Below are 18,200 nucleotides of genomic sequence, written 5' to 3'. Positions count from 1 at the left end.
AGGGGGGAAAAAGGACTCGTTACGTTAAAAGCCAAGTCGGTTATCCGTGTTCCCGGCACGTATGGATCAAGCGCATGCTTGTGTGTTCCGTAACGCCAGAGTGAATTGTCTTACAGCGTCGCGGTTTGGCAGGAATAATTGGAAGTTCAAAGCGCCGATCCGCGAGTGCAGCCCGGGGACAAGAATCCGACACTTCAGACGCATTATGAAGCCATCACGTCTAATTTGCACAGGCCTCTTTTGTAATTCACCGCACCGATTCAGAGGAACAGGCTCCTGATCTGCAGCACAATGCGCACTCTGCTCGCATTGTGCACGCTCATTGGGAGAGACACCAATGAGTCTCGGAGCTCAAATGCCGCTCCCGTCATATTTGTGGCTGTGTAATGGCTCCCCATTTACCTGGGTTTGGTGCAGAGCAGCCGGCGTTTCCCGGTGACACGGCCGGCGCCTTGTTTTTCCGCGCATCCAGTCCGAGCGGCTTGTTTAGCAACCGCTCGACCGACAAAGGACGTCTAAAACTCAGAGGACCGGGGTTTTCTATTTATTTTTTCCACATGCCGCCCAGACGTTCGCACACATATTGAGTTTGTCTGTGTGCATCTTTTGAAGATGCAAATGTGACAACCACATGTAACCAACCACCCAGCGAGAAGCTGAGATGCTCAGCTGCCTTTCTCACGGCTCTTAAATGGCTGCCAGTGAGCTTCGGCGGCTCCGTGCGGCTGTGAACCCCGCAGTGCCTTTTCAACGGGCAGATTAGTTTTTGTGGTCTATTGAATCATTTGTGCGCATTTATCGCAGAGCAAGAAACGTCAGTTCAACCACATTCGGGTACGGAGGCGGAGTTTGGCTGGAACATTTTATGACTTGTGGCAGAACTGTTACAGTAGATAATACGTTTAAGCGTTTGTAATGATAGCGAAGCCATTAATTGGCTAAGTGCTAAGTTACTAGAGTCAGTCAATGGCTTTGTTTTTACTTTAAGGTCTATTATACATGGCAATACAAACAGGATACCTTTCATTTTGTGTATGCAGCTCCTTAATCAAGCGAATGTTTGTACCTCGAGCTCTGAGATGTGGTGCTTGGCGTTCCCTGACCGAACAGACAGTCCTAAATTATTGATGTTTTCCCCCTCGTTCTGTCACCATTGCGCTCTCCTTTTTCTCCTGCGTTTCCAGATGCAGGAGCAGCAGCAGTAGTCGTGCCGTGTGGCAAGTCATGTTACCGGCTTCCCATTTTTTAATATCCCAAGTGAAAGGTCGGGACGATGTATTCCGTCCCGCCGCCGGCGACAGTGACTTACGCGCCACCGGTTCAAGACGGTGCGCTTCCAACGAGGCCCACCCGGCCCGTTGAGCAAACCCGTAATGAATCAATCTGTGTGAAACATTAATGGCCCCCTTCTCGCGTGAGGCCAATTAGAGCCTCACACGGTGGCCCCTGCTGTCTGAGTGAGGGAAGCCCCCCCCCACCCCCCCTTTGCGTTGTCATATCAATATTCCTCTGCTGATCTCCAGCTGAGGCGAGTCCGGCTGCACGTGCTAATTTGCATTTGCCAGCATGTGTGGGAGATGCTGGTCGCCTCTTTCCTCCTCGTTCCCAAAACCTACTGTTGCCTCCCTCTCTCTTTTTTTTCGAGAGGGAAAGGTTTCTTGATTCCTGGCATGCCGGAGAGGGGTCCTCTGAGGATTACATTGGCTAAGCCCTTATCACTCCAGGAAATTCACTGCCTGCTTAAAAAAGTGGTAGGAGTAGAAAATCAAGGGGAAGTGTTATTCTTTTTAAGTTTCTCCCTATTCCCATGGAAAGTTATTACGGGTTTGAAGAAAAGTCCTTTTTTTTTTCTTTTTTTTTTGGCACTCAAGTTTTCTCGTAACTACATTTCATTTTTCACCCCCTTCGTCTTCCATGCGACTGGTGGAATTTAAGAAGTGGAAAATGTGAAGGCAGGTGCTTGAGAGAGAGAGAGAGAGAAAGAGAAAGAAAGAGGGGGAGAGAGGGGAGGTTTGGGGAGGGCTGTGCTCACTGGGAAGCGATGTTAAACATCCAGGGGAAATGTTTGTTATTCTAATGGGATACCACCATGGTAACGGCTTTAAGAGACTCCCAAGGCTTTGTGCGGAGTATATGCACGCTTTCATCAATCTTGCCTAATTTCTTTTGGGGATTAGCAAATATAATCAGTCCTTTCTCCTAGTCGTCACCTGCTTATCGACATGAATATTATGGTGAAATTTAGACGAAGACAGCCCTTTTGGATGTGTGGAAAGAAATACATTTATTAATATAAATCACAAATTGACGCAAATGGCTTTGAAAGTCATTAGTATTCCTTTTGTGCTGAATGACAACCCCAGACGGAATATCTTGAAAAAATCTTACATTTTGCAAATACCTACTTGCTTTTTTTTTTTTTTTTGTAAATCCTTACAACCGAGACCAAAGCAGTTTTGCTCGTATTACATCTTCAAGTTAAACATGTTTCTGACAGTAATGAATTATGTTATTTTCAGATGTAATACTTTTACAAGGGTTTTAAAGCAATGGATTGAACTCATTTACAAGACCTGGGGTGAAAAAAAAAAAAAAGGAAACCCTTTCCTGACGAGGAGCCGCCGTGTTCAAAAAGGCTCCAATAACTTGTAAGCCCCTCTCAGTTTTACACCTTCTTCCTCTCCCCTTGCATATTTCCTTAAGTGGCTTATGTGAATTGCAATTGCCACATTGAATCCGGGGCGTGGAATCAAATGCATTTCTCCCGGGGGGCCGTGACCAGCCAACAGCGCGTTGAACCAGTGCGTGTGGTGATGGAGGCGTTTTACACACAAGCACCGTGGCGCCGGGGGGGGGGGGGGGGGGGGGATGCAGCCTGACCCCCGAAGCCAAAGCCCCCAGCCGGGACAGCCTTCCATCAAACTCCCAACACTGCCCTCTTATCTGCTGGCATTTCTGTCTGATACAAACAGCCAAGACGTGATATAGTTGGCTACATGTCATATCTGGCATTGTACTACGCTCTATCTGCCCCCCCCCTCCCCTCCCCCGGCTCCCCTCTGTGAAATATAATGCTTTTAACTCACCAGCATTTTGCCTGGGTTATTTTTTCCATCTGTGGCAGAGACAGAGAACAGTGTGTTTGCTCGTCTTGGCCAAAGGCCAAAGGCTCTTTCTGATATAATCCCCACCATCGATCAGACTTTGTTTACTCTAACGTGGTTTCTTTCCCCCGCAGCAATTAGAAGGCAACCTTCCACCTCCCGCCCCGCAGACCAGCTTTATAAGTTTGTTTTTTCCGTTAAGTGGTAATTTTTCATGTAGCGGCGTGTGGGTGTGTATTAACGGATGGATACTCTTCAACCAGACCGGCGCGTTGGATTCCCAAAATGTAGTTGAGACCTTTTGTCTTTGAAGAGGTGGATTCTCCAGTCCCCAGCGCTTATTGCACTGTATCGTTAGTACATTGTATTATTTAGGGATAATTCACACATTTACTATATAGCACTCCACTTTCAGTGTTTTTCATTTTGGCCGCCCCACTTCTCAAGCACTTTGACATTTTTAGAAAAATGGATGTGCCTGTAGAAGCTGAGGACGGCTCTCCTGTCTGTCTGAGAGGCTCTCGTCATAATAAATGAGGCGGGAGCGGGACTGGTCGTCTTTGTGGTCTCTGCTAAAGAGGTTGGTCAGAGTGCAGCCTTTTTTTCTCTATTGGTAATATTGTGATCATAATGATCTGGTTTCATTAAGAAACGGCTCGATCGTTTCCTTGGATTCACAAAGGGTTGGTGCACTTGGTCAGTTTTGAAATGAGACTATTGCACAAGCTTCTGACATTTTGACTGTAAAATAGTAAATGTATATGATGCAGAGAATAGTGAATTCGTAAAGGAGGAACATTTCTATTTGTCCATTAATTGTAATGCAGATAAGTTGAGGAGTTTGTTTGATACTTAAGAAAGACTCATATTTCCCGGCTGTGGTTATTTATCTCAGCCTGCTATTCTCAAGTGGGTGAAGCTCTTGGTAAACTACACTGGAGGAAACTATCTTAGCAATAACTTTCAGTTCTCCAACAGAACAGAACAGAGCGCGGGCAAGGTGGCCAACTTGTAACGCCATTATCATGCATTCACTTCAAAAAGCCTTCTGGGACTTCAAGTCTTCAAGTTTTTTTTTTTTTCTTCTTTTGATCACTGAGATTTTTTAAAGTCCCGCTGAGGCATTTCCATCGCCTGTGATTAGCTGTGCTCAGGTAGGGGGGGGGGGGGGGGGGGGGCGCTCTCTGCTCAGCGGGGAATTGTCAAGGCAATCTCCAGTTTGAGCAGATAGGGACCCCTTCTCGGCTAAATACCCCAGCAACTAGGAAGCCTTCAGAGAGCGTGCGGACGCACGGGAGAGACAAGCGAACGTCCTTTTGAGTGCGCTGTTTTTTCTGTGTGTTTACATCGTCTCTGACCGCTCAATATTCCTCCCTCTCGGCCCGGAAATGAACAACAAAGTCGATCAGAGCTGACTTGCAGCACCGTCACGGGGCCAGAAAGATAAGAACACGTGGTGTGAATAAACAAGCTCTTAAGTTTTCTGGCTTTGGCAGTATCTCTTACCAGTTGTCATTTTTTATATTGCTCTCCCTTTTCTGCATAATTCCACGGTGCATTGGCGCGCCGTGATTCGATTTAGGTCCTCCACTTTCAAGGAAATTGGGCTTAGGGTATGTAAGTTCACACTTCTTTGCCTCCTGGCAATTGATTTCCGAGAGCTTGATTTCTTTGGCGAGTATCACATTGTCACAGAAGAGGACACTCACACCTGACTGTGAGCTCTGTGGATTCATAATTCTGTAGCAGGTTCAAAGTTGAGTTAACCTCTCGCTCTAAAAGGGAGAAACACGGTTGACAGAAAATCATTTTCTAGTTATTTATTAAGTTAAAAGGCCTTCCTCATGTCTTCTTATATCATTTCCTCGTGTCAGTGTAGACTTAGAACGGCGTTGGAATCAGGTGGATACGGGAGTATCCGCTGAAAAGTGAAACGTTGATACCCCTCCTGCTGCGATCGATTATTTCTTTCCACTCTTTTTAAATCCTAATCTGGCAATTTTGCAAGAAATCTGGTTTAAAAAAAAAATCTGGCATTCCAAAATTCAAAGTTCCTTTTTCGCCACGTGTTTCCCGGCCTGCTGTTGCTGAGCCCACTCAGTCAGCAGTTATTATTGGACCGAGTTGAATCGGCCCCGGGTCCTCCGCTCTGAGCAGTGGGCACCGAGCTCCTGCATTGAGTTTGACAGCCTTCACACAATATTGTGCGAGGGCGCTCCCTTCGCTTCTCATGCTGCTTAAATGTAATACGGCAGATGGATAGTATTTGCAGGGAGAGCGGGGGTCTCGCCCTCCCTCTCACTATGTCTCTTGACGTCTCTTGCCAGTACCTCAGACATTTCAAGGGGGGAGAAATATGTATCAAATTAACTCTTAGCAACAGGGCCTCCAAGATCCCTGCCCTTGTCTTTTAAGCAATCAGAGCTTTGTTAGTTTTGTCTTTCAACCAAAACCCACACTGGATTCAATGGCTTCAGCAATTACCTGTAATTTTCCAACCTGGTGCGCTGGCTTTCAGCGGCCCGCCCGTGAACAGTGAAAGATTGTCTCCTCGGCTCCTCGTTTCGGTGTTCGAGCTAAGTGCACTAATTCATTTACATTCGCATACTGGCACATTTGGAAAAGGTTCACTTCCCAGCAACAGGAATGTCTGCAGAGATTTTGTTTCTTCAAGTCCCTGAAACTGGAAACCACTGTGCAGTGTCGACACTCCAACACTGAACCTCTGCTTTTTACATTTGTTCCATATATATATATATATATATATATATTAATATGTCCTTTCAAGCCAGCTCAGAAGAGACAACTCTGAAGCCCGACATCTGCTTTCACATTGCAGACTTTTATCCCATTTTTTTTTTCCATTGACCCCCACAAACTCCCCTTCCCATGATGTGTAAGAAAACTGCAGGAGCTCGACTTGACTCCATAAGTGTGTGTGTGTTTTCTGTGAGTCGGAGGGATGTTTCCCTCCAGAGGTACTGAAGGAGAGAGAGAGAGAGAGAACTGCCTCTCACTAAAATGCTAATTAAGTGCAGTGTGTGGCAGACGAGGACACTCGAGAGAGAGAGAGAGAGTGTGTGTGTGCATTAGCAAGTTTTAACTCCCCGCGAACCAAATAGTTTGTTCTCTGCTAATCTCCCAATGATGTCGGCAAGAACAACAGTAGGAACCGCAGAGGGTAGAGCACAAAGAGAAGCATGGTTTTTCTTTTTAATACCAAGATTCGACCATTTTAGGAGAAGAAAGCATCTCTTCTGGCATCTTTTTTTCTTTTTTTTTTTTTTTACACTTTTATCTCCTCATCGAGGTAACATATGGTATCTGTAAAAGGAGAGTCAGTTCGTACTGTGCGGTGAATTATTTTTTGGATTAGTATTGGCATCTAAATGCTCTTGGCTTTAAATCTTGTCTGTTTTAGATCTTAAGTACATTCCTTGGCATCCCGCTCGCCCGCTCATGCTGGCCTCTTCCCCCGGCCAACACATTTTCTTTTTTTCCTTCTTTTTTTACATTTTTAACTGTAGAGCTTAACAGGAGAGCAAAAGGCAGCCATTCGAAAAGACCCCAGAGCTGATCTCAAATTACTTTTAGTGAGATACGCCTCAAATCAAACCAATTTATTAAACGTGATGCCAACAAAAACTTAAGTTGGGGTGAGGAAGCTTCTCTTTTTTTTCCCTCCACGCAAGTAGTTTCCACCCATGCTTTACAGGGTGGAGGCGTCTGGGGTTAATGTAATTACAGTCCCTCATGGTTGTACAAATTGCAGGCTGATACTGTGACACACGCTCCCCTCAAGTGCTTTGTGGTTGACTCTAATGTCTTGTTTTATCCTCGCTCATTAAGGCGACCTTGGCCAGGTAGGTTTAAATTATCGCCGCGACCCTCTTAGCTGCATCTCCCCTTCACGTACGCCGCCAGAGACCGTCACGACATCGGAGTGGAGTGAAACGCCCGCTAGTTTGAAAATCAGGTTTAAACCGCAGGAAATGTTTGACGAAATGAATACCGCGGCAGTTAAGTAAGTGATGTCTCTGCCCAGTTGTTAAATCCAGCATTTGTGGCACATTTATGTTGCCCTAGAGATCCCGGCTGAAATGATAGCCCCCTTTCCTCATCTCCGATCGGCCTTTAAAAGCACGGCCCTCCCTCCCGGCGCAGTTGGCCTCCCTCCAGCTCCCTCACAAGAAGTGGATGGATTCCTAGATGTCTGATAAGCTTCTCCAGAACATGATTCTTAATGGGAGAGAGAAGAAGACGGCGAGGCGGATGCTATCAGCGCGGCCCAAGAATTGCCTTGCACTCGGGTGAAAACATCCTGAAAGTGCCGGGGACGCAGAATCATGTTGCAGCCTTGGTCCACATTTCTCTTGTCTGCCGGTTTAATTTAACTTGTTTCCTAAATGAGTCCAACTGGCCGTTTCAATGCATACAAAACATCATTGGCATTGAGTGAAAATCTTTAAATGAGCTCTTTTCATCCCTGTAATTTTTTCCCTCCACACTCAAGGCACTTTGTGACACAATTTATCACTTACCTCTGTTTGTTTGGCCTCTTTCTTTCTCCTGTTTATCGAGCCAGAGGCTGACACAGATTCCACCCCAGTCACGTGCAAAGGTCTTGTGTGTGTGTGTGTGTGTGTTTGTGTGTGTAAAACAGCAGGACCTTCAGGATCGCAGAGTAAAATATATCTTGCAACTCTGGCGTAGCGTGCCAGAAGTGTCTCGATGGAGATGGAGTCACACTGAGCTAATGAAGCTCCAAACCCCGGCTATCGATCCACCTTGCAATGGTGCTTTACGGAGATAACCGGGGAGGAGAGCAGTGTGTGACCCCTGTGTGCGCTCTGATCTGTGGGACATCTAATTCTGTGTAATGAACCCTGTGCACTAGAGAGCATGATGGGGGGGCGAGCTATGGTAATGACAGGGATAGCGTGGCCTGGGAGGATTCTTGAAGAGCTTTGAAACCCTGCCGGTTCGCTCTCAGGCGCTTTCCTGACAACGAGGAATTTATCACCAGAACGAGCGCCTGCATTTCCTTTTCTCTACTTTGTTGCTGTCTACAAGCGCTACTTAACTCGTCTGTCCTGGAAATTGCAATTCTATTCATAAGAAAATGTTAAGCTAACGATATCAGTGTTGTTAATATCCTTGTCTTCCATCTCGATTGTCAGGCGATGTGGTCGCTCACCGCTGCGCTGTGATCCAAAGGCTTTATCTTCTATCTTATTTATTTTTTTAAAAGCTGAATCAGTTTGACATCCTGGATACAGACTTCAATCAAATATTGTTGAGACTTCTGTCTGCTGCACTCTGAAATTGCTTTTTTGGTGGAATACTCACTTTCCCTTTCTTTCCCTTTCCTTTCCCAGTCTTTGTTTGATCGCCTCAAATACTGATCAAGTCCTGAGGGAAATATCCGGCTTTTTTGTTACTAAATGCTATTTCCACCAGTTAGTCATTAACTCTTTTTTTTTCTGCCTCCTGTTTGGTAAAAAAGCCGGTAGTGCACAGTGTGATTATCAGAGTTTACTAAAAACTTAAAATAAACCTAATGAGAGACCTAACTAAAACAGTTTTTGGCAAAAAAAAAAAAATTGCGCCGAAAGACTTAAAAAGCTATAGAGCTGCGGGATACTGAATAGTGAAGTGATACTTCATCGCTATGTGAGTGATTCCATTCGACGTTAGGGGCCATTTCCATTATATTAAACACACATTAATAAGAACAGCTTTAAATGTGCTCAATAGGAATTCGGAGCATCCAACAAACAACGGTGCTGACGGAGATCACAGTGTTTACCCAAGGAGGACTTGGAGGGACGCCACGGGTTGGGACTTTGCCTTGTCCACGCTAACAGCCGTACAGGGCCAGACGCACAAAACTTGAACACACTGAATACACTTTCCTAAGATCCAGGGTTTAATGACATTTTGTGCGAGCGCAGCTGCCATAATCACTCTTTTCCCTCAAGTGGCAATGGTGTTTAAATTCCTTCCATCATTCCTGAGTAATGGGAGGTGTTAGACAAAACCTTCATGACACAGTACCTGGAACACTCCCTCTTATCTCTGCAGAATTAAAATAGACCCGAGAAGAAGGAAATTAAATAAAAGAAAGCCTTTCCTTTCCCATGACCACCTCTGCTGCCGGTGCAAATGAAAATGCCCTTCCCAAAATAGATCATTTTTAACCTTCAGATGTATTTTCAGCCCGGTGACACCGTGCCATCCATCACACCCGGCTTTTCAGATGTGAGCAGCCCCGGGGAAAAACACGGATACAATGCAGGGGAGAGCGCCGCTCAGGTGTAGTTAGGACGTCTATGGTCAGATTACCTCTAGTTTCATCCCGGAGTGGCATGTAGACATTTCTTTGTGTGAGCAAAGTGGATGTAATTCCTCCTCTTTCTTTTTTAGGGTAAACATTGAAAATGAATACGCTGCCTTTCCAACTCTTCCCTCAAATTACCACTTGACGTGGGTCAAACATCGGCCCGCATTATTGTCTGCAAGGAAAAGTGCATTTCTCAATGCTTCATTGAATTGATCTGTCTTGGTGGGAATTGTACGGAGTTTAGCCAGCGCTTTGATCATCTTGACCCGGAAATGTGATAGTCGCCCCAACTTCACAGCGCTCTTTGACACCTGGGGAACTGGAGCTGGCGTTCTTGATACAGGATCCGCACCGCAGTACTAAAGACTTAAGTTCTCCTGTTTCGTACTCGTCAGAGACCACCGATGGGAACTGGGATTTGGAAACTGGAACTGAGGCTTTTTTTTTTTTCCTTCTCCCACAAGCCACTGGAGCCGCAAAAGTTGGACACTGGTGGAAAAAAAAATTGGCATGTGTGATTTTTAATGAACACGATTCTTGCATGATTTAAATTTGCTCTAAATGTTTGCATCAAAACTGATTATTGACAGAAGGTATGGAGCTACATGTGTACTGATAGATATGGACTTAAGATGACTAATTAGATGTTTGTCGGCCACATGTCAGGGTGTCCCACAGTGGTTTGTGTCAGAGGACGGCCTTACATCATAGATGTACACAGTACACTCTAAATATAACATCAGTGAAACCTGCATCAGCCCTATTTGACACTCAAACTCCTCATACGTAACGTGTGAGACTGTTTATGCTGTCATTGTCTAACTGGACCGACAATAAAAATCATATATTTATTGAACTTTTAAGATTAGTTTGCAATTTAATGCTCCTTGCTTGTGTCTCTTGCTTTATTGTAGCATTTAAATGGAGTATAGGGCTCAAATAAGAATCGAGTGCAGGAGACTGTTTTTGGGGAGCTACACGGATATAATTTGTTCAGTAAGCAGCAGATGTATTACCGCGGTGAGCTATTTAATGTGATGGCACTGGCAGTGGCAGCGAGACCAGAAGTAAATTACACAGAGCCGGTATGTGATTAGAGAAGCTGTGGCGCGGCTTTTAAAGTTCACCAACCCTCAGGATATTTGATCGAGCCGCCGGCCTTTGATCAGTGTTAACATTACGGTAACCATGACAGTTTATTTTCAACTACCGAAAAAAAAAAAAAAAAAATCATTTGTGTCAGAAAACAATCTCTCCTTCCTCTGACACGTTGGCGCGGCACAAAAGAAAAATGTCAGGGTCAGTGATGGGCCATTAGGCCTGAGTGCGTTCCCTTTGTGCTCCCAGATCCATTGGAAACCCTTTTTTTTTTAACGGACGGGGCCGTGACACAGCAACTGCACGCTGGCCTTAAAGACGTTTCTGAGGGAGGAAAAAAAAAAAAACACAATGTGTCTTCGAAGAGAGGGAGAATGACCTCACGAATGCGTAATAAAGAACTCACCTGCTTATTGTAATCCCTTGTTCACTTGATTGACCACACAGTCGCCCTCTATTCATCGGTATTATGCCCTTTCCCGTTTTTCATGGAGGTCGCTCCTCCGCCGCCGAAAATGTCATTGTGCTTTAATGAGAACTGCGCCGTAGCCTTTAATGGAAGCTTTTCGGGCCAGATTAAATGTATCAAGGTGGTGAGACCATCCTCTCCTCTCTACCCCCCCTTGTGATACCGTGGTTTTACAGGGAAGCTTGTTGCTGAAAAACAAGGTTAAGAAGATCAGTATCAAAGGAGGAGTGTTTTTGTGTGGCTCGCGGGAGAGTCTCGCTTCAGGTTTCCACCTGAAACACAAAGGTGTTTTCTTACCTGATTTGTATTCATTCACACAATGAGTGGACCTGCCTCTCTTGTTTCCAAGTAAGGAGAGTCCAGACGAGACTTTTGTTCGCTCCTATCATCGGATACGTGCACGTTGCTTCCTCCAGTATGAGCCTTGGAGCCCGGCCACAGGCTTTGTCCTGGGTGGATTTTTTTTTTTTCTTGCCCTTTTTCCTCTTCTTTGTCCTTGTGTCCTGTGTACGCTCTGAGAAATCATTCAGATGAATGTTTGAGCACCACCACCGTTTTCTTTACTCCCCTTCTCCTTCTCAGTCAACTCCTGTGTTATTTCCACAACACCTACAGCCTTGTCACCCCAAGAAGGACTTCAAACCTTTTAAACCCGCAAATTAGCCATTTAAAGTATTTACTTCAGTCCATTCTGGCACCATTCCGTCTGTCTTTACAGTAGGGCTGTCAACATAAACGCATTAATCTATGTGATTAACGTGGACGAGATTAATGCAAAAAAGTAAGTTAGTTAACGTAAGTTTGTTTACTCCCGGAAGTAAATCGGAAATCGAAGCAGCCGCCAGCTGCAGTCAGTTACATGAAGATGGAAAGCTCTTCTGGAAGTAAAACAGAGACGCGACATACAGCAGAGAACTGTGCAAAGGAATTACTCCACGTGTCAAACAGAAGTGGGTTGAGTGGCAAACGGACCAGTTAAAACACTGCTATGCTAAGCTCGCTGCTAGGCTAAGCTAGCTGCTAGGCTAAGCTAGCTGCTAGGCCTCTTTCAACGCAACATCTAACATTACCCTGCGTGGCACACGCGTTCTGCAGGGGACCACCACTGTGTCCCTAAAAGGCACGGTTTGAAAATGTTCTGGCTAAATGTGGGGAGATTTTTGGCACTTCAAACACAGCCGTTAAATTATGGAGAGTTGAGAGCAAAGTGCACGAGGACAGCAGGAAGAGTCGCTAGTTCAACATGTTCCACCCGGTGGAATTCTCCCTTCAATCATCTTGAAATGTGTAGAGTTTTGTGTTTAAAATAACATTAACAGTGTCTAAAATATTCGCTTTCTAAAGTGATTACTCAATACTTTTAAGATTTAGTCTTTAGAAGAAAACAAACATTCATTTAAAACAACATTAATTAAGCGCCATTAATCGAAATTAATTACTTTCAAAATGTGCGATTAATTAGTTAATAATAATTAGTTAGTTTTAAAATCTATTGACAGACCTACTTTACACATATAACACTGCCTGTGCAATGTCACCTTACACATGAATTCATCTGATCCAGTTGAGGTCAGTCGAACAGCTGCAAGTAACTATTCTTCTTATTTTCAGGGATTTTTCCTCACCGTCTCCCCGGAGTCCATCATGAAAGTGGCGAAGCACGCTTCAGATAACAACAAAATATTCTGCATGAACCTCTCAGCACCTTTCATCAGCCAGTTCTTCAAAGAGCCCCTGATGGAGGTCATGCCTTACGTCGACATCTTGTTTGGCAACGAGACGGTAAGTGAAACAAGACGCGCACTCTTTAGGACAAATGTTCCGTTTGCCAACACATTGTTTGGTTTAAAACGTATCTTAAAACATTTCTTTGTGCATGCTGATTTCTATCTTGACAAGCAAGGTTATGCCTTCGGTCGTGATCGTCTGTTATGGCTTTTGGTGATTTCGTGCAGATTTATCAAAAGCCTGTGTTGTCGAATGTTTGGCCGTTGTGACTTAAATGTCAAAAATAATGAATATGCGAAGAAACTAAACATAGAGGGCGGACACTTTAAACGTTATACCTGCCAGAGGGACGCGGAAATGAGCATTTAGCTAAAGGTCCTGCTGCTTATAAGTACAGCTTGTGTTACTCAAATTTCAATTAATCTCGACCAAATTTAGAATACAATTGAATGACTTTTATATGCTTTACCCTTTCCAATTAGTTGTAGATGCGGCCTATTTGATGTACACGGAGAAAGGTCTGTAGTCTAAAGCCACGTAAATGCTGAATATCTTCCGTTATATACAACATATTCCAAAGATTGTGTGGTCCTGGTGGAGGTGTGTGCTCTTTGAGTGATTTATACTTTGTATATCCTCTCACCTTGTTTAAAGCAAATTCAAAATGTCATTTCCACCATTCCGCTCCACTCAGTGCTCTCATTCCTCCTCGCTATCCATTTAACTTCTCACTTATCACTGCCCCGTATAGAGAGGAATAAGAATTAGCTCGCTGATCATTCATCTCAATTGCGTCACCGGTTCGTGCCGGTTGATCTATCGATTTCTCTCCCCACTGTGAAAGTGTGTATCTGGTTGGAGGTCAAGCTCCGGTAACCGACCGTGGCGCTGCCGGGAAGCGTCCTCTAGCAGGCCAGCTGAGCTGGACTTGGAAGCACCGTCTGGGCAAACTGAACGGTCCGGGGGGGGGGGGGGGCTTGATCACTGGACTGGACTCGCCTCCCCACGGCTAAAGCTACTAAACAGAGTCCCGTCTCCGGGTTAAAGATGAGCTCCACAGAGCCGGACTGAACTGGAAGAAACTGCTCAGCATTTGAGGATTTATTGCTCTTGCTGACTTCAGCTTTTTCCTCTTTCCCTTCCTCTCCTAACATAAGACCTCCTTTTTACATATGCACATCCCTCTCTTGCTCCCTAATTGCTGTGAGGAACGATTCTTGTCTCCTAGACCACGGTGTGCATTTTGCAAGCGTTATGTATTTTTTGGGTGGTTGGTACTGTAACTGTTTGCTTAAGAAGTTTGCCCACACCTCCAGTCATTACAGTTTAATGACTCCCGGATAATTGCAATGCATGTTTGTTGAAGGAGAATTGAACCCGTCTGAGACCACCAGAAATACGAGACTCAGTGGGGAAACAGAGCAGATATTCACTGCTCAGAGGCTTCAAGCAGTGAGGTCTTCCAGGGTGCATATAGGACTAATGTCTGTCCAGAGTGTTTTGACTCCTTTTGGCCTTTCTGTGTGTCGGCCGCTGGGAGGACGGAGCGGGAACGACTGCTCACACAGTCGAGCCCAAGACCTCCCATTGTGCACAAGGCAGACAAGGTTGGCGGTCATGCAGTGGTGCATGGTGAGTGACGGGCAACAGGGCTGCCTCACGCCTCCCCCCTCACCCCTTCCAGCCCCGCTGGCCGTCCTCTCAGCCCAACTCCCCCACCCCCCCCGAAAGTAATGGATCAGCCTCAGCCCGCGATGCTTTCACAACAAGTCAGTGACAGTCAGGATCATGCTGACTGACTCCTTTTGCCTTGCAGCGTGTGCCATAAGGGAAGGCTAATGTGTCTGCCTGCCTCTGCCTTCCTCTCCCACTCGTACTGAGTCACGATGCAGGGAGGAGCACACTTGGGGAAATATGTTAAAAGCAGCTGTAAGGACGCCTGTTTCGAGAGGGACTAATAATAATTTTAGGGAGGATTGAAGTTTTTTGAGAATCGAGCGCTGCGTTGTTTGTCATGACTGGGCTCTTATCTCAGTCGGATCGCAATTCTCGTTTGATCGTTTGAAATTCTAAAACAGTCACACGGCAGACTCCGAAAAAAAGGTCAATGGCCTCGTTTCTTCCCTTGTTTTAGCCTGCCTCTGATGTTGAAATGTTTCTCTGTTCCTGACTGAGAACACCTTTGGTAACTCGATCCTGCTGGAACTTGTTTGAGACTCGGCATCAGCAGGCCCTGCCTGGCCTATCGGCAGTCTCCTTACTTATATAACAGTCTCCCATCCATCCTGTAATTACTGCCTTTTCGAGGCATGGTGTAGTGTCTGTTCCTTCACTGGGGGGGGTGGTGTGTGCAGAGGTTCGCGACGCTGTTTCAGCGCTTGCCAGGCCTGAGATGGTGCCGACAGAGGTGCACAGACATCAGACGCTACTCCGTTTAATTGGCAAACATGTCGCGTGATAAGCCGGGAACAGCACAGGCCTAATTGAGTCCTTCTGTGCTGTCCTCCTCTGACTACCTGACATGGAACCCAGGGCATTACATTTCCCTCCATTTAATGGCTGCAGTTAATTAGGCTCGAATGAGTGAATCATTACCGCTGGAAAAACCACATGCCAGTGGTTTCGTCGATGAAATTAGCCACAATTTGCTTTTACTATTTGAGCATAAGAGATGAACCACAGAATGGGGCGAAGGAGGGGGGGAGCTTTATTGGCGGGTTTGTATTGTGGAATTTTAGGCCTATCATTGACAAATGGAGCGATTAATCAAGACTGAATCAATCACCCTGACTGATGTTTTATAAAGCCGGGATTCAGTAGGGTTTTTTTTTTTTAACCCTGCAAATGGTTTAAAAATGTGCTCCCTTAACAAAATGGTACCGCAGATGAGCAGCTTGGTTTTTTTGCCCCACAGCCAATACCCAACAACCTCCTCATTCCCATGCCATTACCGTTACATATACCACCCCCATACAGGAGCTCTTCACGCCTTGCGTTGCTGTCCAATGCGTTCTGCAGCTCCGCACTCAGAGGGAGATTATTTTTATGGGTCCCAGCCCCGTCTTCCAAGCGAGAGACAGCCTTTGTAATTGAATACTCAATAGGTGAGCCATTTAACAAAAGTGGAAATGGCATTCGGCTACGTATTAATGTGCTTTGCCGAGGCAAAAGGAGCCATCATCATTTCAATGTTCAAGCTGTTTTAAAAGAGCATTTAGCCTGCCATCTCTCCAGGCCATGAGAGCAAAATGACACGGATGTCTTCCTCCTCTGTACTTTGTGTGAATGTTCCTCGCCTAATATTTTGTATGGTTATGTCGCTTATTTCCCCCATCCATCCCCCAGCACCTCTGCCTGATCTAGGTGGAGGGATACAAGCAGCACTACAGAAGGTTATTGTCATGAAAAGCCCCTCAGGCGCTTTGGCTGACAGCCCTATTTTTCTCCATCTGCATGCAGGCCGTGAGTGGTGGGGGCTCTAATGATTTTTCCAGGACAGGCTGAAGTGGGTGTACAAGTATATGTGTGTGTTAGTGTGGATGGAAAAATAGGCAGGCAGAAGAGATACGAGGGCAATGTAGCGTCATTGCTTAACATCTTTCCAGATTCGTCCTTATTTTCTTTGTTTGTTTGATGGACTGCTCGGAAGCCTTATCTCTGTGGCGAAGCCCGTGGCTGTTTATCGCCTCGGTGACGTGAGAGGGATCGTGGAAGTACGTTCTTGGCGCTGTCAGTAAGCGTGGGGTGATGGCGAGTTCACCGAAGACCCCACCGGGTTTGAGGGGTGTTCTTGCAACAAACCGAAGAAGAAAAAGAGAACGGGAAAAATGTCCTCCCTCGAACGGCTCACCCATCGCATACTCGAGATGTACCCCTCAACGGGAGCGTGAGGGAAATATCCCGTTCCACTGCCTAAAAGAATGAGATGTGAGAGGCAGATTAGCGAATTACCCAAACAGCTTTCCTTTAAGGCTCTTCTCGTTCTCCTCCTGTCGGAGCTGTCGGCAGAGAGCGGGGCAGAACACGAGACATTAACCTCCGTGTGTTTATTCACAAGGCCCCACAGGCCAACTGGGAGGATGAACACCGACCGCAGAGCTGGCGAGGCGGAACAATCACGGTGTGTCATTGGGAAGAAGTATTAGCTGCCGCTCTCCTCTGTGTCTTTCACAACTTCATTTTAATTGAATATGCTATTTCCGTGGTGAGTCACATGCCTTCCACTCAGCGCCAGAGTACATTAACCTTCAGTATGACGTAGAGTCATGGTGAGTCATAGCGCACATTAGCTGTGATGATTTGCTGAATTCAAAATTATACCTTGTTTTATTTATTTTTTCATTCTTTTATTTATGTATTTATTTTTGCTGTCTGCCAGAACAATGGTTCCCAGCCCCAGGACCCGGAGATGATGCAAGATGCTTTCATCTCACATTAGTTTAATGGCTCTCAAAAGCAAGACTATTAAAATGTTGCTCAATTGGCTGCACGGCCAATTTTTTACAGCCTAAAAAAAGTAAACCGGCCTGATGGCAATAACGCAGAAATCTCGCAGCTTTGTTGGATTAAAGTTGACCCACACACTTGTGACCCACTCACAATGGACTTGTGGTCCACTTTCGGTCCATGAACCACTAGCTGGGAACCACCGAATCACATGCAAGCGGAGGAACCCTCTAGGAAGAGCATTTAGCTGCAATTTCCACGTGGTCATTATGTTTATCCCGTCGTTTCATTAAAAATAAGTCAATTAAAACACACACGTTTTGTAATACCGGTGAATGAATTTTTATCTTATTTTACATTATGAGGAACCCAACAGTTCAGTCAGAAAGTGGTTCTTGTCCTTATGCATTAGAGGAAGCCTACAAAACCTTTTCAATACGTGTGCCCGCTCAAGCCGCAGAGTGAATGGGCGGCCGCTTTGAAACACGCCACCGGCAGGACACGGCTCCTGAGATTTACTTGTTTTATTGTTGATGGGCCTCAAGTAGCAAAAGTTCATATAACTTCACACGGGAGCATTTCATTGCTTATAAATGCGGCCTTTATTATGCAACGGAAGCTTGTGTTTTTTTTATTCTTTCAAAAGTCACATGATCTCACTTTAAGGGGGTCACGAGGGAAAACAAGGGTCACTACAAGATGCTTCAGCCGCTTCAATGAAACCGTGTGCCGCTCCTTATGCGTGCGGAGGCAAAGAGAGGACTCGGCATGGAAGAAGAATGACCCCCTCCAACATCCCTCTGTTTTTCCTGGCCTGTCTGTGTGCGAGTCATGGTACTTTGGGAGCCAGCATGGCTCCACCGGAGGAGCCCGACTAACCACTGTAATTGTCCCGTGCCGAAGCCGCCTTCCCCAGCTCTGAGATTGAACCATGAAATATTTGAAAATGCCTGGGTTAAGAGAGAGAAGTGGGGGGGGGGGGGGGGGGTCTTTTGGCAGTACAACGTGAAAT

The 18,200-nt window shown here is 45.7% G+C and overlaps 1 protein-coding gene across 5 annotated transcripts in view; it reads left to right on the top strand.

The window, feature by feature from the left end:
- LOC120818903 (adenosine kinase) overlaps nucleotides 1-18,200 on the top strand; it is an 86,589-nt gene that overhangs the window by 51,627 nt on the left and 16,762 nt on the right. For all 5 annotated transcript variants that reach the window (XM_078103451.1, XM_078103450.1, XM_078103453.1 and 2 more), the window contains one exon: nucleotides 12,626-12,796. In XM_078103451.1, the coding sequence (XP_077959577.1) occupies nucleotides 12,626-12,796 (171 nt within the window). The remainder of the gene's footprint in view (nucleotides 1-12,625; nucleotides 12,797-18,200) is intronic.

This window comes from Gasterosteus aculeatus, chromosome 5 (genome assembly GCF_964276395.1).
Source record: "Gasterosteus aculeatus chromosome 5, fGasAcu3.hap1.1, whole genome shotgun sequence".
In the NCBI taxonomy this organism is placed as follows: domain Eukaryota; kingdom Metazoa; phylum Chordata; class Actinopteri; order Perciformes; family Gasterosteidae; genus Gasterosteus; species Gasterosteus aculeatus.
Note: the sequence above shows the minus strand (reverse complement) of the source record. Positions and strands in the feature narration are given on the sequence as shown.